Source organism: Gopherus flavomarginatus, chromosome 4, assembly GCF_025201925.1.
Source record: "Gopherus flavomarginatus isolate rGopFla2 chromosome 4, rGopFla2.mat.asm, whole genome shotgun sequence".
Lineage (NCBI taxonomy): Eukaryota > Metazoa > Chordata > Testudines > Testudinidae > Gopherus > Gopherus flavomarginatus.
This window is the reverse complement of record NC_066620.1, coordinates 81,639,488-81,661,274: the sequence shown is the minus strand read 5'-3', so window position 1 is coordinate 81,661,274 and position 21,787 is coordinate 81,639,488. Positions and strand designations below refer to the sequence as shown.

Sequence of the window (21,787 nt, the reverse complement as noted above, 5' to 3'; positions counted from 1 at the left end):
TTCTTAAGGACCCCATATTTGCTTCACAAGCACTAGCAGCAATTTATATCGTGGTCAAAAAAGAGGATCTAACTCACTGTACTAAGTGCATTTGTAGTGTACTTGCCTGCTATAAATAATTGGCTTACGTGAAATCAGTAAATGTATGCATAAATATCTACTCTAGGCAATCAATATTTAAATCTCTTGATAAAAAGTCTGAGATTTGTGCATAGGCTAAAACATCTGAACCCATGAATGCACAGTTCAGTTCCTGCTTAAAAGGTCTAATAGGCAAAATAAGCAGAAATTGATAAAATGTGATTGGAACTCAAAGATAGTATTCCATCTGCAAGTACAGGCCACGTGCATTCACTTGGGCAGTGGCTGATGCCCAGCAGTTGCATTGTGAGCTATGGATTGATTTGCCACTATCTCTAGCTTTCTGCAGAAACATTCCACTACACTTCACTGTGACTACCACATAGCTACTTTTCCAAAGCTCCAGCAAAACACTTCTTGCTGAGCAGGGAGTGACTGCTGAACATTTACTCAGAACGGAGGCCAGCGTGAAGGACAAGAGCACACAGGAGTTCAGTCTGGCGCGGCGAAAACCTCTTATCAAGAAATGTTATTCTCTTTGCAAGTTAGGGTAGTACAGTGGCTCTCAACCTTTTTTGTACTGGAAGCCCTGTGGTCATCATCTCATCTAGCTACCTCCCAATCCTCCACATTTTGCAATATGGGAAGGCCAGCTTAGTCATGTTTCTAAATACTTTAGTTCAGTTACAGTGCACTAAGTAAGATTTCTTATTAGGATGGTACTAAACAATTTCCCTTGGCTCCCTCAAGGCCTTTGGAAATCTCTCAGAAGCCACTGTTTCTCAGTTGTACTAGGCACTGAGAAAGAGGTACCCAGAGGACAGCACAACTGAAAGTGTACCCACAGAAATAGCTGCCTAGCTTTCAAAGGGTTAAATGGAAAGGCACAAGAGAAGCATGTTTTACTCAGATACACAGGCAACAAGAGCAGCAGCAGTGCAAGCTCATGAACTGTAACTTGCCTATATTCTTCACCACTGTCCTGGAGATGAGTAGTTCAAAGTATATGTTTATTCTGACTTTAGCTTTCCTCAAAATATTGCTAGATTTCCAGTCATATTTCCACAAAAGGTGAATAACTTTTGGTCAATACAGAACTGGGGACCGTAGAAGCTGAAGGGCTCCATAGCCCTTTAAGTCCACATATGTTTAAATTCTAAATTTTCATTATTCAAATACTTGTCTCTCACATGGATGGCATTAAAATACTTATACAACTGTATAAGAAGAGTCCAAAATGCTGTGTACTTTCAAGCTGCAGCTGAATATGAAAACTCAGGTATCCATGGAAAACATGCATGATAGTAAGGCCTTGTCTAAACTACCAAGTTTTGTTGACAAAAGTTATGCTACTTTAATTAAACCGCTGTTGCACATCCACACTATGTTCCTTGTATTGGCAGAGCGCATCCACACTAGCAGCTCTTGCATTGACACAGAGAGCAGTGCACTGTGGGTATTTATCCCACTGTGCAAGTGGTTGCAGAGTGCTTTTGGGAGGGGTTTGCAATGCCTCATGGGGCAGGTACAGCATCACAATGAGCAGGTTTCTCAATCTCATAGTTCCATGGGCATCCTACTAGATTGCCAGTAGCTTTTCAATTGAAGTTTGGAGGGGGGAACAGCATGTGACAGGGAGTGTGTGTTGGGGGGGCGGTGTATGTGACAGAGACAGAGTGTGTGTTGAGGAAGTGTGTGTGTTGGAGGAGAGTGTGTTGGTATGCTGTCTCTAAGTTCAGACAGCAGCCTGAACAACCAATCCTGAGGGAGGGGGACACCCCTCCACATCAGTCCCCATCTCTGTACAGCACAATAGTCTCTCCCCGCCCCGCAGCAGCCCACTATGTCTGCCTGCCCATGGTTCTGTGATTTCCTCCCACTGCCTTCTCAGCTGCTGGGAGCAGCTTCCTCAGCAGTTCTGGGAGCTCTCCAGGCTGAGGAATGTCAAAGCCAGGAGTTTGAAAGGGGAGAGGCAGGGCGGCTGAGTTCAAAACAGTAAGCAGAGCGGTGAACAGTATTTTGGGATACTGGGGGAGGCAGTTATGGCGACATAACGAACAGCAACATCTACACGGACACTCTGTCGCTTTAACTTTGTCACAAAAAGTTTTATGCCTCTCGTTGCGGTGGTTTTATTTTGCCATCAGAAGTAGCTTTGTAGTGTGTACACCTCCACTGTTTGGTCGGCAAAAGTTGTCTTTTGCCGACCAAACTGTGTAGTGTAGAAAATGCCGAAGTTTTCAGTAAAGACATTTAATAAGCAATTTGTGGGACGACCAACAGACTTGCCCCCTATCTTCCCACAAAAAGGTCACACAGCTTTTCCAAGTCTGAACCTTGGAAAGGTTGTCTCATTTAACTGTAAAACATTAGCTATATGTATTCTGTGCTGCTATCAGCACATTGTGTAAGAATTCACGTTTTCTTCTCTATGGCTTTAAAATATAGTGCAAAAAAATTGTATCTTTTTAAAATGTACAAATGTAGCACATAGCATTTTGCACAGTCCTACACCACACAAAAATACAGCAATATATACAGTAATCATGTTCTCAGATTATAAAAGCTACTGATTGTCCAGTTAAAAATGTTTAACTGAGGATAAGTATCATATATTTAGTGTTGCAGCTTCTATTATTAAATTAGGTAGTATCTTCTGTACACTAGTTACCCTGCATGTAAAAATACTGATCCAAATATATCTGATACCAATATTGAGAACAAACGAAAACTAATCTACTTTCTTCCTAGACTCATATACTGGTAATTGCAACAGATTGACAATATCCTGTAATATCCAGAACAAACCTTGAGGACTTAAGATAATGTTTACTGAATTAAATTGAAACTTACTGAATTAGGGTTAATAAATTTGGGGTACATTGTATTAAAAATGCAACTGTGTACATGTTGTTATAGTACTGTATGCACCTTCTCTAGTAGGGATGGGGTGCTAATGTACTTCCTCCCTTATCATCCCTTTGAAGCCACGCCTTGGAAAAGCTACATAAATACTAAGTAAAATTAGATTCTCCGGAGACCAACAAACAAAGATAGGGATTTTTGGGTGAATACCCTGGTTTTAAACTGACTCAGGGCCTTCATCCTGATCCGGTAAATGGACAGAACCCTGGTCCACAGAGGGCCCCAACCCTTAGAGTAGAGTTGGAGGGACTGGGCCTACTGAGATTTTGTAAGACTGGGGGCTTGTTCTCAGCTGACGCTGTCACAAATTGGTAACCACAAGGGATCCCTTGGGTTGGGGGGTTGAAGCACTGCTTCTGCCAGAATCCATGTTAGGATGAAAGTAAGCTTATTAGCACACGTGTAGGTTCTTTTATTGGCTGTAATGTTTTCTTTGCAGTGCTTTTTTACCTTCAGAATAAAATAGGTTTGCATAAGAAGTGTGTGGTAGTTACAACTCCAGCGATTAAACCTGTAAACCGTCTCTAAAGCAAGCAGGCGTGCGTGGACAGCCTGTCTTGGCTGGGAATGACACAGTGAAGGCGGGGATTTGTGCAGCCTGGAAATTCTCTTTCTCAGTCAGAAAGGAGAAAGATGCTGGTCTCTGTCCAAGGAACGCAACTGCTGGGGAGGTGAAGTCTGAGAGTGAGTGCCCTTGATGGACCACTGAGGGAAAATACAGAAGCACTGGCCCTGAACTGTGATAGTAACAAACTTTTCTCAGTTAAAGCAGACCTCTCTCCCTGCCACCCCACAAGCTAGCCTAGGCTACCTTGGAGCTTCTGTATCTCAGTTTCTACTAAATGATTAAATATTAAAGACATGGATTTTCAAATTATACACTTGTTGAATGATATAAGGTGGCTGACATTTCAGCTATGAAAGAAGTCAAATTCTATCCAGTCTAAGATATTCAGACATGTTCTGTAAAGCAGTGTTTGCTTTTCTTTCTGCGTAATTATGCAAGCATGAGGAAATTGAAAAGTGACCAGAGGTTGGTTAGTAAGGGGAACATTTCTTTTAAAAGGAGTGGTTTCTTGCAAACCAAAAACCAATTCTGGAGAAAAATACACCACAAGTCTTACCTGTTCTCCTACTTTTTCACGCGAGCAGTCCCCAACTAGTAGTGCTTCTGTACCACCCCAGCACTTCTGCTACCGCCCACACAGCTGACTAGAAAAAGAAAGGTCACTAAATTCCTTAACTAGTTTCCAGAATGTAGTATGAGCATAAGAGCAGTTGACTTTCGGCTGACTTGTGCTGCAGGACGGAAATTAGTTACTAAAAGTTTAGAAGACATATTTCACTTTAGTCCATCAAGTGTACATAACACAATGGACTGGAGTAGCAGACTTGCTTTTGGCAGTATAGTCATAGTATAAGCATGCACCAGTGACCTCTGTTGGAGAGATAGATAGGTCACTGTGAAATGATGGTTGTTGAAACCAATATGTAAATTTAGAATGAGGATGTTTAAAAAACACATTCTTTCCGTCGCATAGCTTTGTCAGTTTTGAATGAGCACCCCACAAGACCTGAGGCTATGGAATACAAATATATCTACAACTATGCAAAACTGTAATTTAGGCTGGCATTATATATATTATATATATATTAAATATATATTATATATATATTATATATATTAAAGCACCAATTTTAAAGGTCAAGGAGATACTAACATTTAAATAGGCATTTTTCAAAATTTTGTTTTGTTACAACCACATTAGATCTAACCCCATTTATCCAATCTAACTGGGACCAGGGCCAGATCGGATAATCAAAAATTCCGATAATCTGGAGAATGGGACAATGCAAGGCTGCAGCAATGTCTAGTGGCCATAAGAGAGATCATCCGCTTCTGGACCTGTGCTGCTGGTTGTTTGGTTAATACGGAGAGTTGGATAAAAGAGGGTCAGATAAATGGGATTCTATTGTACTTGGTTCACAATGCAACTCTAAGTTTCTATAATATTGACTACTTCTATTATCATACAGCTAGTCAGCATCAAGTACATTTCCAAGCCACAGTGAGAAATTTTATATTAAGTGCTCTCACTAACAAAAGGTAAAGGAAAATACTTTCATAAACACTTTTTAAATATTTAACTATAGTACTCAAGTTCCAATTAAATATCTGCAGCCCTAACCTTTAGATTAAAAAAACAAACAAAAAAAAAGTACACCTCATGTTATAGGTCTTTTTTGTAGAGTTAATCCCGACTTTAATATTTTTTTAAGATACAAAGCTTATAGACTGCTTTTCAACAATTGTGTTATATAAAACTAGTTGTTGGAACATAATTACTTCGTAAATAGGTAGCTGCTGGCAATCCAAGATTCTTTAACCATCTGAAACACTCTTATTTTGCTAAGAGTCATGTGCAAGGCACACAATGTGATTAAGAAAATCTCAACTAGAACTCAGAAATTGCTATAGCAATTCACACACCACTCTAGCCTTTCTCTAGTTTAGGCCAGTATGTGATTACAAGAGGGAAAGGCTTTGTTTACCTCTAGTGGAACATCCAGTTTGGTTTTATTCCAACATTTATATAAACAAAACTGTAATGTTTTTTCATCTTTGTAGCTTATGTACATAGCACTCTTGGTAGGCTGAGGTGTTATGTATTAGTATACAAAGGGATTAATTTCTTTGGATCTAGATGTGCTGTTGTGAGGAATACATTGCTATCACTGAGTATAAGGGGTGGTACACATGTTAGGAGAAGGCAAAGGTCGGGAGGGGCACAGGTGGGCCAAATGGTCAGCTGATTTGAGCATGGCACATGGAGTGATGGGCTGCAGCTGGTGCTTTGAGCAGACCCTAGGATTGCTTCACAGAATCCAACTTTCACAGGAGAGCCATGACTGGCCTGTGGTGCCATCAGTCACTGCAGCTCTAGATGGGAGGGTATTACACCTGTTGAACTCCAACCTGTGGCAGAGAGCACTAACCCTGGGGAGCAGGAACACCTAGAGGTGCAGTATGTGGAGTGGGAACCCCTCCTTCAAGCAGAATCCCCTCCATGTGCCCCCACCACCACACTCTTGCTGTATGAAGAAGCCATGGATTTGTGATTGAGGTGAGTGGAAGTTACCAAGTGAGGGCACTGCCAGGTCATTTAAAGCTGGGGCAGTACAGTTTGTGGGGGCACTGCCAGGTGGGGTTACAAGGAGTTGGGGGGGTGAGTACTGCTAGGTGATCTGGGAGGAGCATGGGGTGGGAGGGCCCTGTCAGGTGATTTGGGGAAATGAGTTTGGGGGGCACTGCTAGGTGGTATAGGAAATAATCACAACAATGCTTCTGAAATAGACTGATCTTTACATATTTATCTTAAAAAAATATCCAAGAGCATCCAGTGGCTTAAGTGGCACCTGGACCCCAGCTGAAAGTTGTCCCTACTATTGAAATCTGAAATGGTGCCTGTGCCCTCATGGATGTGGGGACAGATCCATGTTAAAAAAATGCTAAGGTGGGGAGTGATTCAAAAAAGGATGAGAAACCCTGTATTGGGAGACAATATCATCGTTGTTCCCCTCACCGTTCCAAGCCATAAATAAGCATGTTAAGTGAACTTCCATTTGTATCACTTTAATACTACTACTTAGTTCTTATGTAGCATTCTTCCTCCATGAAGGTTTACAAAGAAGAGTAAATATCCTATTTTCTTTACACAGATGGGAAGAATATGGCATAGTAAAGCTGAACTGTTCACACAAAAACAGCCAGTGGCAGAGATGGGAATAGAACAGACCGCCAGACTCCCAAATTAATGCCCTATCCACAAAATACACTGACTAGTTCATCTGAAGAAAGGCTCACTAAAACAATAATCAAGGCTTAGGCTCCAATCCTGCAATGAGCACAATATGGGCAGGCTCACTATAAAACTGGGTCTTTAGAGTTCAATCCTCTAAATGCAAAAATGTCCATTGTTACACTCTTCCAGTAGATTATAAACAATATCAGTCATGTTTTTTCAAGCACCATCCTGCTCTGTTTTATCAGTCATTCAGTTATTCTGTGATGTAGATCAACAGAAAAAAAAAGAACACCCTGTTCACTCTCTTCTATTACTTCTGATTAGACAAACTTGTATCCTTGCAATATCCTTATGGATATGCAAATTAACTTACAAGATTGTAAACTGATATACATTTATTTAGCATGAGACATGCTTTGGAAGCTTAAAACCAGCTAAAATTTTATTTTATTTTTGTGCTGTAACTCTAAAAAGGAGCTTCACTGTAACTAACATCTTCCAATTTAAATCCCAAACAAATTTTAAAGGGATATTCCAGACAGTTGGTTTGCTCATGACCACACAGAAGTTCAGAACTCATCATGAACAAATCACAAAACATGTTTTAAAATCCCGCTAAAAAAAGCAAACGTCTTATGTATAACTAAAGAAACTTTTAGCTTTTGTTAATGGATCTGTAACAGGCTTTTATGTCTGATATTTAAGATTTAAGCCTTTTGCTACTTATTCAATTGAGCTAAAAGAGGGGTTTTCATGCTGTGCTATGGCACACTTCCTCTCCCATTTGTGGTCCTCACCTTCACGTTGTATACTAGGCACTTATATGCATCCTTTAACCACAGTATCTGATCAACAGTATCTCCACGGTAATTACACATTTGCTTACATGGAAAAGTAGTACTAGAAAAGTACTTCTATATATTCAGCTGCCTTCAGAGCCCTTTGGAAAAAAAAGTTCACCACTCTGTCTCCTTTTACTCTAGATCAGCGGTTCTCAACGAGGGGTCTGGGGCCCCTTGGGGGTCCACACACAGGTTTCAGGGAGTCTGTCAAGAAGGGCCAGTGTTAGACTTGGTGGGGCCAAGGGCAGAAAGCTGAAGCCCTGTCATGCAGGGCTGAAGTTTGAGATCCAAGACTAGTCAGCTGGGGTGAAGCCGAAGCCTGAGAAACCTTGCTTTGTGGGGCCACCTGTGGCGTGGGGCCCCAGGCAGCAGCCCTGCTTGCTACTCTCTAATGCCGGCCCTCGCTTTTATATGCAGAAAAATAGTTGTTATGGTACAGGTGGGCCATGGGTTTTTTAATAACATGTTGTGGGGGTCTCAGAAAGAAAACAGTTGAGAACCCCTGCTCTAGATTTCATCTTCTGCTCCTATCTGTTCCATCCCCCCACATGGACACGAGCAGAAAGAGGACCATGTATTTAGCCAACACTCCACAGACCAGCAAGCCATGGACCACAATTTCGGAACTTCCATATAACACTGCCATAAATGTTTAACCATAGTTTTTATTTCTTACTAGATGCAACTTATTAATGAAATACAAATATTGGCGCACTACTTCAGGCCTCACTAAGTTATTCCCCCACTGACAATAATAGTTAAAACTGTACATTTTATGGCTCTTTCATTAATAACCAAAAGGCAATGTACTGAACCTTAGGTACTTTACTGTGCTTAGTATCACCTACTGAAACCAGTTAAATAGAATTGTTTGTATCCTCTGCTATTTCTAGTGTTGTATATACATTTGATATATGCACATGGGCACACATATAGAGAAACCCAAAGAGGTTTGACTCTAGCAGGATGCTACTGTATTTAGCAATGAATAATAAAGCTGACAGGCTGTACAAATATTCAAAAACAAATTCTGCAGTTATACAACAAACGTAGTTGATAAGTTTTATAAAACTTATAAGACAGATTTAATGCAGCACAATGGGGGCATGATCCTGATTAAGAACTTTGGGTGCTATTGTAATACAAACAATAGTATTTAAAACAAGATACTGTAATCACCAAGAGTAAATCAGGGAAAAGACTGATAATCACACTTGTTAAATCTACTAATGAAATGCAAGATTCTTTATAAAAACATCTGTATTGAGTGGAACAATCACTTCAATCAGGCTTGCCTAATATAGCAAGTATCAATGGTCTACAAATGCCTCTGACTGACAATGGTGTATATGGATACGCACAGAGCACTAAAAAGGAAACTAAAAAGCTGTTAGAAAATCATTCTGCATCCTACAGCACTACCTTCACTGCAGAGCATCCTCTATACAGACATCACCTCCTCAGCTCACGATTATTAATTCTCTAGAACTCCCGCTAAGGTACAGAAAGTAAATCCATCATTTAACCTCAGTTAATGCTTATATTTCCTCTGCAATGTTACTTTCCGGAGCGGAGTGATTGTCCCCTATTCCTTCGTCAAGCTTGGCCCGGCAGCCATGTCCTTATTCCCCTACGAACGGTTGTTTCGGAAAGGGAACGACCTGCTCGCAGTGAACTTACACAGTCCTCAGCAAAACCTGGCGGAGCCAAACCTGCACAGCAAACACCAAAGGCATCTAAGGCACCATCACGGCAGTGGGGAGAAGCAGCCTGCAGCCTAGATCCGCACCAGCGCCGAGCCACGCACCGGGGAGCGGGGCCGGGACAAATCGGGCACCATTCCCTCATGCAACCCTCTCCCCATCCCTTCCTAGACAGAGAGGCGAGGGTTTTACCTTCATGATGAGCTCAGGCTGCGGAAAAAAGCCCCCGATCGGGGCTGAGCGGCCGAGGCTGGACCTGGAATTAAAACAAAGCACTGAGCCACCACCGCACCAGCCGTTTGCACCGGAGCGCGGGGGGAACGGGCAGGGGAGCCGCCAGGATCCTGATCAACCCCCCTCCTCCCAGATCTCGCCACCCCCCGTTTGCGATCTCTCCCCATTCAGTCCCCCTCCCCCCCGCCAGGCCACTGCTTTCCCTCCAGCCCCCACACACCGCGGCTCGGCTTCCCCTTCACTCGCTGCCATTGACGCCATTTCTGTCAGAGGAGGAGAAACTTGCCACAACAACAACCCACCCCCAGCCTCTCCGGCTGCTCCAGGAGAGTCCCCGCTCCGCGCCCAGCTCACAGGGGCCCGGGCTCTCAATCCTCTCCCCAGAGACCTGCGGGCTGGAGGGGGGCGGCGATGTCTGATCCCTGGAAACCCCCCCACTCTGCTGCGGCGGAGGGGGGGAAGGGGCCGCTGCTCCTCCATTGTATGAGGAAGAAAAGGGGGTTGGGTGGCAGCTCTCCCCGTCGGAGGGGCTGCGGCTCTGTGGATCCCGACAGAGGCGGCAGCTTCTCCCACCCCCATCAAAGAAAGCGCTGACTCCGCGACAGGAGTTTTAACAGCAACAGCCGCAACTGCCCAGCGCAGCGGGCCGGACCCGATCGGCACAGGCAGGAATGAGGCCGCCCCCCTCGGGCTCCTCGCCGCCTCGCAGCGACTCCAGCCCCTCACCACCCCCCACCTCACGCGCGCGGGGGAGGGGGGGATCAGCGAGTCCCGCCGCAGTCTCGCCAGGACAAAAACAACCCCGCTCCCGCCTAGGAACTGCCACAAGTAGCGAAGGCCCCGCTCCCTCACCCGCTGGCGGCGGGGCCGGGGCGGCTCTTTCTCCTGCTGTCGCTGATACCTTTGTTCCGCGGCGCCCGCCCGCGGCTCTCCCTGACCCGGGAGGAGATGGGAGACGAAGCCTCCTCCCGGCTCCGGAGCCGTTGACGTGGTGCTGGCCCCGGATCGATCTCCCAGCAAGGGCTCTGGCTACGGCTGCAGCTCCGCGCTGCGTATGATGGGGCCGATCCCCCCTGCCAGGACCCGGCGCTGGCGGTGGCTGCTCCGCTCGGAACCTCTCGCTCCCCTCCCCCACCTCACACAGTGACTGACGGATAGAGACCCGCCCCCTCCCCGCCCTGCACTTTCTCTATTGGCCCGGAACCGGTAAGGCCCACGCGTCTCCCTCCACCATTGGCCCCCATATCGGAAACACTAACGTCATTTTTCCACCAATTCTATGGAAACAGAGACTCGGCGCCGTAGAGGCTCATGGGTAACGCGGTTCTTTCCCTCGCCGCTCTTCTGCGCCCATGAAGTAGCTGAGCCTCACACCCGAACCACATATCCCATGATGCATCGAGCGTGAGGGGCCGCCGGGGGGTGGGACGAATCTAGTGCTAATTAAAACAAGTGGGAGGGCCTAGCGCCTGCGCAGTGAAGCCCTGGTGGCGCATTTTACCACCTAACAGCAGAGGGTGGTGGCGGTAGCAGTTAAGGTGGAAGTGGGTGGAGTTTTTAACGCGCTGCTGCCGGTGTCGGAGCTGGGGAGCGCGCTCGGGCCGGAACGGCGGAGCGGGGTGCGGCTTGGCCCGGCAACGAGGAGGTGGATGCTGACTTCGGCCGGCGGTAGGTGGGGGGTTGGGCGGCCGGCGATCTCCCCGGTCCCTGCCGCCAGCCGGGCTCCTTTGTGTTGCCAGGGAGGCTCCCTGCCGGGAGCGACACCTGCCCGGCGACTTGGCGCCTTCCCGGCCTGTTCCTCTCGGCCCGCTGGGCTTGGTTCGCCGCCCCCAGGGACATGCCCTGCGCCCGGACCTGCCTGGCGAGGTGGGAAAGCGGGAGCCGGTCTCGGCGCAGCCGCCGGTTGGGTCGCTGCCCGGAGCCTGCCGCGGGTGGTGCTGTGCCCGGCCGCTCGGCCAGCAGGGAGAACTAAGGGGAAGCAAAGGGCCCCGGCAGCGTCCGCGCTCCCTGTTCTCTTCGTTTCCCCCGGGGGTCGCTCTGAAAGCGGACTCGGCCTCTGAGGGTGGCGCCGCCCCGGGAGGCAGCGCCGAGCTGGCTCCAGAGTTCTCGGGGGCTGAAGGGGCCGCTGTTTGGTCGCGCTCTGGCTGTTGCTGAAATGGCTCTGTGATTTAAGCAACAGCAGCATTTGTACGTAATCAAAGCCACTGCTAGAGCTGGTGTACCCAGCTTTTGGCAGAGGTAAGCAATAAAGAGACCTCAGGGTGAACCGTGTGTAGTTGAGTTTTGCTACTAAGTCACTGCGGATTTAGCCATTCAGTGTTCTGTTAAACACTTTGCTTGCTTTGTAAAGATATTTTAAAATGCAGTTCAGCTCTGAAAATAGTGTAGTTGTGGCATAGTTAGGTTCCATGGTGACAGTTTCATTCAGTTCACAAGTTACAATTGTATGTTTGAATTGCCAGTCCTGCAAATTTAATGTAGGTTTTTAAAAGCAGAATTGTTCTTTCTCTGTTACCACTGAAAATAGACTTGTGTAGACCAAATTCTGCCCATAGTTACGTCTGGCAACCCTGTGGATGAAAGCTTGGATCAAAGACAGTGTTTGCCAAGACATCACCTATTACTGCTGTGTAGGTGCTGTTAGGCTAAACATGACTTTAAAATAATAATAAATCTGCACTTATGTAGTCAGTCAGTCATTTGACTAATAAGATGGTATTTCTATGTAACTTCTGGCCATGACTCATCTTTTTAAACTCCTGGGGGAATTCTGCACCCCTGCATATGTGCAGAATTCATGTCCCCTGCAGATTTTTTTGCTTCCCTGCAGAAAAAAAAAATTTCTGGCAGGAAAGCTGCAAGAGCAGTTACACACCACTCCTTAGTAGTGCAGGCACGTTGTTTCAGGCCCCCGGAGCAGCTCGTGGAGAGAGAAATCACCACGGGGCTGAAGACACCCCAGCTAGGTGCTCCTACCCTGAGCCAGCATCAGCAGCTAGTCTTGGCTGGGCTGGAGGCAGGAGAGGATGGGGCTTCCTCTTCCCCTGTGAGGAGTTGCTGGGCTGTGTCAGACTTACCCCCAGAAACCCCCCTCAGCTGCAGAAAGTTCAGCATCCTCCCGTTTTCTGCCCCCATCTTTCCTCAGCTGTGGGAGAAGGGTCTTGGTACAGGGAACTGCTCCCCCATCCACCCAACCCCCATGCATCTGGCCCTCCCATGCCAAGCCTCACCTGGTAGATCCAGACCCTCTCCCCTTAGTCCTCCATACCAGAACCCCACCCCCCCTGCACCCATATCCCCTTGCATCAAGACCACCCGCCACTGAGCCCCTGCAACCCTCCCAATGAGCTTCTATGCAGCCAGATCTCCTCCTCCTCCTCCCCCTGCCCCCGGATCCCTCACTAGGGTGACCAGATGTCCTGATTTTATAATGACAGTCTCAATTTTTGGATCTTTTTCTTATATGGGCTCCTATTACCCCCCCCCACCTCATCCTGATTTTTCACATTTGCTGTCTGATCACCTATCTCCCTGCCACGAGCTGCCTGCACCCAGATTGTACCACACAGAATCCTTTCACCCCACATCTGGATCCCCCCCACACACACTGAGACCATCCACACTTGGATCCTACATGGTTGAGCTTGCTTGCCTTGCACCTGGTGCAGAGGGGCAGGGCCTCCCGGTGCTTCTGGGGCAAGCCCAAGCGTTGTGCTGCATCAGGGTTGGGTATAGCCTCACCGCAGCGTCCGTGTCTGAGAGCTGAGGGGGACTGTAGGGTGATCTCCCACCTTTGTGCAGCCAGTGGCCTGTGCTCCCCACTGCCATGTTGAAGCCTGTGCATTTATTTATTGACAAATGAAGCCCGCAGAATTTTGCCTATTTTAAAAATACTATGTGCAGAATTTTTAATTTTTTGCGCAGAATGCCCTTGAATAAAATTTTTAAGATAAACCTATAAATTGGCTCAATAGGAGCCATTTCAAGGACTTGCGGCAACAGTGATAGTAAAAACTGCTTGGCATTCTTGAACTGCTTAGATTGCTAAAACTGGAAATATTAACTTGTAATCCATATGTTTTGGACAATGAGACTAGCCTAGTTTTAATTTCTAGTTTTATTAGATGCTGCTGCTCTAAGAATTGCAGACAGTATTTAGACACAAGGTGGGTGAGATCTTTTTATTGGACCAACTTCTGTTTTACTGCATGTCTCTACTTTGATTTTTGTCTTTTTTAAATTGAGAGCTCTTTGGAAAGTGCTAGAATACTATGGATGTTAATTTTTGCACTCCCATTTTATTATTACCTGTTTACATTAAGAAGTTAAATACTCTATTAAAGTGTATATTTTACTGAGCTGTTTTGGCAACACTTGCCTCCTTTAAGAAATCATTTCTCCACAAGTGAAATATTTAGCTGTCCATGGCTTGGAAAATACCTCATTTGTTACCAGCAACACCATGCATCAGGGAAGAGGCAAGGTGAAGAATAAATGTTCAGACTGAAGCTAAATGTTGTAAACTAATATAATAACCAAATTGGGATTTGGACAAAACAGCATTGTGAACACCTGTGCTCTTGCAAAGAGGGCTATGAAAGCTTTTTGTAACAAATAACTATACTATATTAGGTCTGAAATAGAGCCTCTCTCCTTGCACATGCTTTTTAACCCTGCTGGGGAATCTTATTAGCTGCTGAATTGCTGGTGCGACTTTCTTTGGAGGTCTCCTCTTCAATTGCTGGCTTAGGTGTCGTAATGACATATATTTTTAGGTGTGTATGTACTGGCACATTTAGAACAGTAAAGCCAAATTTATTGATTACAAGTCCAAAAAGGACCATTGTGATTTTGTAGTCTGATCTCATGTATTACGCAAGCCATAGTTTCTGCAAAATAATTCCTAGAGCATATCTTTTAGAAAAAAGATTGTCAATGATGGAGAATCCACCACGACCTTTGGTAAATTGTCCCAGTAGCAATTACACCTTACTTCTAGTCTGAATTTGTCTTGCTTCAACTTCCATTAGATAACTATACCTTTCTCAGCTAGATTGAAGAGCCCATTATTAAATATTTGTTCCCCATGATACTATAGACCATAACCAGGTTACCTCTTAACCTTGTAAGCTAAATAAATTGAGCTGTTTGAGTCTATCACTATAAGGCATGTTTTCTAGTCTTTTAATTATTCTCGTGGCTCTTCTCTGAAACCTCTCTAATTTATCAACAGCACCAGTGCCAAATACAGAAGTAAAATGATCTCTGATCCTGCTTGTGATTCCTCTGTTTATGCATCCCAGAACCACATTAGCTCATTTAGGCACAGCATCACCCTGGAAGCTCATATTCCTCTGGTTATACACTGTGACAACTCCCAAATCTTTTTGAATCACTGCTTCCTGTGAAGGAGACCCTGTATTGTATAGCATGGCCTACATTCTTTGTAAGATATATATATTTACATTTACCTGTATTAAAATGCGTATTGTTGTGCCCAGTTTATCAAGTGATCTAGATTGTTCTGAATCAAGGACCTGTCCTTTTCATTATTGACCACTCTCCCAATTTTTATGTCATCAACAAACTTTCAGTGATTTTGTTATCCTTCATGTCATTGATAAAAATGTTGAGCATAGGGCTGAGAACCAATCCCTCCTGGATACGACTGGAAATACAACTGATCCGTGACTATTCCCTGTCTATAAGTGACCTTTTGATAGTTATCCATTAGCCAATTTTAATCCACTTCACATGTGCTATGTCAATTTTATATCATTCTAGTCTTTTATTTGAAGTGTTGTGTGAGTATCAAGTGAAATGCGTTAGAGGTCAAAGTATACTGTGTCAGCACCATTACCTTGATCAACTAAACTTTTAATCTCATTTTAAAAAAAAATCAAGTTAGTTTAACAGGGTCTATTTTCCATAAACTTAAGCTGTTTTGCATTAGTTACCATACTTAACCCTCCTTTATTAAACAAGTTCTGTATCTGCTACTCCATTATTTTGCCTGGGATCAGTGTCATACTGACAGGCCTTTAATTCCCATGTCATCTCATTTACCCTTTTTAAAATTTGGCACACATTAGCTTCTTTCCAGTCTTCTGGAACTTCCCCATTGCTCCAAGACACTGGAAAATCAGCATTAAAAATCCAGTGAGCTCTCCAATTAACTTCAATCCCAGAGGTTTAAAAGAGCTATCTGGAGCTGCTGAGGTAAATATCGAACTTTAGTAGTCATCCTCCAGAGAGATAGGGAAATGGAAAGTGTTATGCACCTTATGATGAGATTATATCTTCTGTATTTGGGGGAAAAACCAGAGCAGAAATATTTAATGAACACTTCTTGTCTTTTCTGCATTATTGATGATTCTACCACTTTCAGCTAGTAAGGAACAAAAAGAATCCTGGTAATGGTCCATAATATATTTACAAAACTCCTTCTTATTGTCCTTAACTCTGCTGGCCATAGTGGTTTTTTTCCATTGGGTCCCTTGGCTTCTTATATCAGCTTGCTACAATTTCTAACTTCTGCCTTATATTCATCATCAACTTTCCCTTTTTCCCCACTTGTTTTTATCTATATCTATATGCATGCTTTCACTTCCCTTCTAAAGCAGATTAGTTTTTTTAACTAGATCTGCTACTTTCTTTTGTTGTGGCTTTTTGGGCATCTAGTAAGGTGTTCTTAAATGATTTCTAGTTATTCATTTTTTCTAATTAAATTCTTCCTCCCAGCTGATTTGGCTCAGAATTGTTTTCAGCTTTGTGAGACTGGCCCTATTAAAGAACCAAGTATATATATTACTGGTCTGAACTCTATTCTGCTTGCACATTTATTTATTTTTTGATGATCTCTTGTACCTAAGTTGCCATTAATTTTAGGGTTCTGTAATCACTTCCTCCTTATCTGTTCAGACAAGGTCTAATAAAGAATTGCCCTGTGTTGGCTTCAACACATCTTGAGTTAGGAAATTGTCATCTGTAATGTTTAGAAATCCAATAATGTTTTAGTATGGGAAGCATGAGACTTCTAGCATGTCATTGAAACTCAAGTCCCTTGTGAGCATGCACCTTTTTTCCCTAAATATTATAAATAGGTTCCCAGGGGGATGGTCATCCTATTCCCTAGTGTGATTTGGTGATCTGCACCAGACACCAACTAATACCCCATCTTTAGGGCATTGATCCATAAGCATTCAAGATCACTGTCTTCTGAGTTCAGTGACTCAGAAATAGGTAATGCTATCTTTTTACATAGCGCTACTCCCCCTCCTTAAATGTTATAACCATTTGTTTTAACATTCCAATCTGCACATAATCCCAGTAGATTTCAGTAATATGAACTAGATGAAATTTGTGCTCATAAATGAGCAATTCCAGACTCTCGTTTGTTACCCCTAGCTTGAGTGCAGAGGCAATTCAAGAATTTCTTCTGTATCCTTTGGTTCCTTGATTAATGTTGTTCAGTGTCTTTTATGTTTGTGTGTGTGCACAGTGTTCATATCTTTTTATCCTTCCTTTTGCTATTAGTTTTACTTAAATTCACACCTTCTCTTAATTGAAAACAGCACGTTAAATCCCTGTGAGTGCACTCATTCAGAAGTAAAGTGGTCTTAATTTGCTCAAATTTAATTCAGTGACCCAGAGATGTGTTGGGTGACAGAGATGACATGGGGCTGGCTGAGACCTTGTTTTGTTTTTTCACTGGGAAACAGTCAAGAAGTATAGTTGTTTTTTTAAATGTCATTTTTTCCTAATGAGGGGCTCTCAAGCTCCTTCATATTGTGGACCATATGTTAACAGAGGTTGTTGTTTCATAGATCCTCCTATTCTGTTTGCATAACTTCTGTACAGCAGCTGATCAAGTTGCCATTACTTTCCCATTATTTTTTCATGTATTTGTGCTAACGTGTGTCTAATGCAATGGGCAGGATACAGAATTTGTTTTTAGTCTTGCTCTTTTCTATTCCATGTTCAAGTTTCTCTGCCACTTGTGCAAGAGGACATGCTTCTGTTGCCTGGGATTTTTTTTTAAATCCCCTTTCCCTGCACAGACTTCCTTGTCACTCTGTTCTTTGTTCTGCTGGATGTGTTACCTTGCCACTTGACCCTCTTGTAGTGGATCTACTGCCTGACTGTTTTGTTCTCCTCTTCGCAGGGCTGCTCTTGTGGCTCTGACCAGCAGTTCCTGTTCTCTTTATGAGCAGTTAGGCTGCCTTTTATTTTTTCTCAGCTGCTTCTGTAGGGTTTCCTTTTCTTCTTGACAAAAAATAGTCCGATCTAAGGTTGGGTATTTGACCCAAAAATAATTGGTCAAATATTGTCAAATGTCAAAGGGTCAGATGTTTCTAAGTGTTAACTATTAGAGCAGTACCAAAAGAATAGTGTGAGATTTCCAATAAGGTTAGCTTTAAATTTTTATGTTTGAGTTATTTTAATGCTGAAAAATGCAAAACTCGGTAAAATGAAGTTCTGAAAAATGGAAGAATGGCTCTATGCTGCAGTCAGAAGGTTAGGTCACTGCCTACATCAGGGCATTCTTGGTGGAATATATAACTATTTACCTTGATCAAATAGATAGTTGGTTAACATTATTTGACTGCTTAGTTAACCAGATTGTCAAGCCTAGTCTGGACATCCATAAAAGCATCTGGAAACAAGAAAGAGGCAATGACATCTTCTCCATGGACCACTCAGTGACTTACAGATCAGTATGGGAAACTGTCTTAACTAGCGATCTCTTGTTGTGAAAGGGTAGAGGGAATTAAGGTTGGGCATGTATGTAACAGTTTGAAGCTATTGCATAGTGAGTAAGGCACTGTGTGAGTAGGAATTTCTGAATATCTTGTATCTGATCGAGAACTTCATAAGGCATCACAAAACAACATTTTTGAAGAGAGGGTAAACCTATACGCTCACCTTTTTGAAGAAGTCTATCTTGAAAAACCATTTTCTCTAGAAATCTCATTTTGCAATAACTGCCAAATATGCTTACTGTAGCAGAAGAGTGCACAACTAACTGCATATTGTTAGGGAAACATCTGGAAGGAAACCTTAAGTTTCAAATTTGTATTCTCTGAAATTAACACTTTCAGAATCTTAACTTTTGGCCCTGTGCTTTTTTACAAAAAGGGCATGTGTTGGATAACTATTTGAATACAGTTTTTTGGCAATATGATGAACTCATAGCATTGCATAATGCAGTTCATAGAATTTTCTCACCTTTCCAGGATCTCCTTTTGTCTTTTTTTTTTTTTCTCCCTCTAGTCTCTTTACCCAATTACATCCTTATTTTGGGGTAAGATTGTGATATTCTTGCTTTGCAAGTAGTCCCACTGAATGTGGTGTGACTAATGGTGCAAGATACTCTGTTCAGTGTAAGGAAGGGTATTGCAGTCTGGATTTCCCATAAATTAACTTACAGTTAAGAAGACTGTGCTAATTTAGGATTTTTGTAATGCAAGTCTTTCCTGTGAATGAGGAAAACTGTTACCAAGAGTCATTTAGGAAAACGGTCTGGAAATAGTAAATGGAATAAAGTTACATTTTACCAAAATATTTGATCACTCTCCTTAATATGCCTATTTTCAAAATGAGTACATTACACTTAGAAATCTAGCAGCAAGGCTTTTGGCTGGTAGCCAAGGATATTCTTCAACTGTTAGGGCAAAACACTCCTTGCAAGATGCCTTCTAAATAGGCAAGGGCTGCTGCTGAAGTAAAATGAAACTTCATAGTACCACTGCAGCTCCAGTCTTCAGATGACATTAAAAGCATTGAGTTTTGAGCCGCTGCATCTGCAGTGCAGCAAGAAAGGTTAGAGGTGAGAGGAAGGAAAATGAATTACAGAAAGAAATCTGAAAAAGTCACAAATGGAGAGCCTGAGAAGAGAGAAGACATGAACTGAGAAGTGAACATTTAGATGAATAAGCTATACAGACAAATAAATCCAGAATTGGCAGTAAGAGAATTTGAGACAAATGGAATACATGGTAGAAAAAATAAGGATAAAGAGAACCAAACACTTAAACTGATCTAAAAGAATAGGACAGAGCAGACATAATGGTATGAATTTTAAAACAAATATGAAAGAATGAGTAAGCCAAAAATTGAGTGTTTTAAAATATGCCTTAAAAATTCAGTTTATTTTTAATCAGGAAACTTAGATTAAACTTATGTATTGTGTATATTCGTTCCTGGACATAAACACATGTTTAGAATTTGAATTATTCTGACTAACTTTTAGAAATCTACATAATGATGCTTGATAGTTGTGTGGGATTCTATTAGCTAATTTTTGAATACCCATTCACCAGAATATCTAAAATGTCTAAAGACCCAAACATCAAAGATTTTTAAAATAGTTTATAATGAATTTCAATTTAAATGGGTTTTGCTTTCTAAAAAATCAAAACAAGTTCCCCTGGCTTTTAAAATGTGCTGGTTAAAGTATATAAAGCAACAGCAAGCAGACTTTTTTGTAACGTAAAGCCAGTTATGGTTAGAAAACGATGGTTTTCTTTCAAGCAACACTTTTAAATGGCCTTTGTCCTAAATCCCTTAAGCATGCTTATCTCTTCCCTTCTTTCTTAGAATTAGGGGCTGGCTTCCATTCTATTTTTTTTTTAATTCTCTAACATTGATTGTGGTAGTGAGAAGTCTCCTTTCTTTGACAGAGTGGAACACTGCTTCTTGAAATGGAGGGAATGGAAGAAACATCTGAAAGAATTCTTTTAGAGCCATACAAGTATTTACTTCAACTGCCAGGCAAGTGTCCTTTTATCATTCTGTTGTGTTTGTCTACATGTTTTCAGAGTGATCAAATTCAAAAGAATAAGTAGAGGACAATTCTGTCCAGTCTTGACTTGTATGGAATTTGATTCTGAGCAGTTTAATTCTTTTATTCAAAGGAGCAGAATATTTCTAGTTAGAAAATCCTAACCACTAGGATTAGACTAAGAGAAATCTAGCACTTCTGAGATTGTCCCTCTGATCTATCCAATTCAGAGAAATTGTTCCCCCCCCCCCCCTCCTGTCACCACTCCATTGTATGGAACCAATATAATGTCTGATGCAATAGTACTCATACACCTGGCTGAGAATCTCAGGAATACACAGAGGTCTTCCAGGGGGTACATCAAATCATCTAGATATTTGCCTAGTTTTACATAGGGCTGTCAAGGGATTTTAAAAAAATTGTGATTAATCACACTGTTAAACAATAATAGCATAGGACTTATTTAAATATTTTTGGATGTTTTCTCCATTTTCAAATATATTGATTTCAATTATAACACAATACAAAGTATACAGTGTTCCTTTTCTGTTTTATTACAAATTTGCACTGTAAAAACAAAATGGTATTTTTCAGTTTACATCATACAAGTACTGTACTGCATCTCTTTATGGTGAAAGTGCAACTTACAAATGTAGAATTGTGTACAAAAAAATAACTGCACTCAAACAAAACAATGTAAAACTTTAGAGCCTACAAATCAACTCAGTCCTACTCATTCAGCCAATCACTCAGACAAACAAGTTTATTTACATTTACAGGAGATAATGCTGCCCACTTCTTGTTCTCAGTGTTACCTGAAAGTGAGAAAAAGGGTTCGCACGGCACTGTTGTAGCTGACATTGCAAGGTATTTACATGCCAAATGCACTAAAGATTCATCTGTCCCTTCATGCTTCACTCACTATTCCAGAGGACATACGTCCCTGCTGATGATGGGTTCTTCTCAATAACAATCCAAAGCAGTGCAGACTGGTTCACTTTCATCACCTGAATCGGATGCCACCAGCAGAAAGTTGACTTTCTTTTTTGGGGTTTGGGTTCTGTAGTTTCTGCATTGGAGTGTTGCTCTTTTAAGACTTGTGGAGCATGCTCCACACCTCATCCCTCTCAGATTTTGAAAGGTGCTTCAGATTCTTAAACCTGGGGTCAAGAGCTGTAGCTATTTTTAGGAATCTCACATTGGTACCTTCTTTGAGTTTTGTCAGATCTGCCGTGAAAGCGTTCTTAAAATGAATAGCATGTGCTGGGTCATATTTCATGTTATAGTAGTCTCGGATAATATGGCAGAATGCAGGTAAAATAGAGCAAAAGACATACAGTTCTCCCCAAGGAGTTCAGTCCCAAATTTAATAAATAATGTGTTAATTAAACAAGCATCAGCATTGAAGCATGT

The 21,787-nt window shown here is 42.6% G+C and overlaps 2 protein-coding genes across 4 annotated transcripts in view; one reads left to right on the top strand and one right to left on the bottom strand.

Moving 5' to 3' along the window:
* ARID4B (AT-rich interaction domain 4B) overlaps window positions 1-10,510 on the bottom strand; it is a 194,169-nt gene extending 183,659 nt beyond the window's left edge. Inside the window, exons 1-2 of the mRNA XM_050951541.1 lie at window positions 10,493-10,510; window positions 9,550-9,613 (exon numbers count right to left, since the gene is read on the bottom strand). Coding sequence (XP_050807498.1) covers window positions 9,550-9,555 — 6 coding nt within the window. The 5' untranslated portion in view covers window positions 9,556-9,613; window positions 10,493-10,510. The remainder of the gene's footprint in view (window positions 1-9,549; window positions 9,614-10,492) is intronic.
* A 553-nt stretch (window positions 10,511-11,063) lies between these two features.
* The window catches only part of GGPS1 (geranylgeranyl diphosphate synthase 1), a 55,902-nt gene continuing 45,178 nt past the window's right edge, over window positions 11,064-21,787 (top strand). For 2 of the 3 annotated variants that reach the window (XM_050950456.1, XM_050950452.1), the window contains exons 1-2: window positions 11,064-11,259; window positions 20,274-20,364. In XM_050950456.1, the coding sequence (XP_050806413.1) occupies window positions 20,295-20,364 (70 nt within the window). In that variant the 5' untranslated portion in view covers window positions 11,064-11,259; window positions 20,274-20,294. Of the gene's footprint in view, window positions 11,260-13,707; window positions 13,758-20,273; window positions 20,365-21,787 lie in introns of those variants that run through there. The other variant, XM_050950453.1, reaches the window with a different exon arrangement.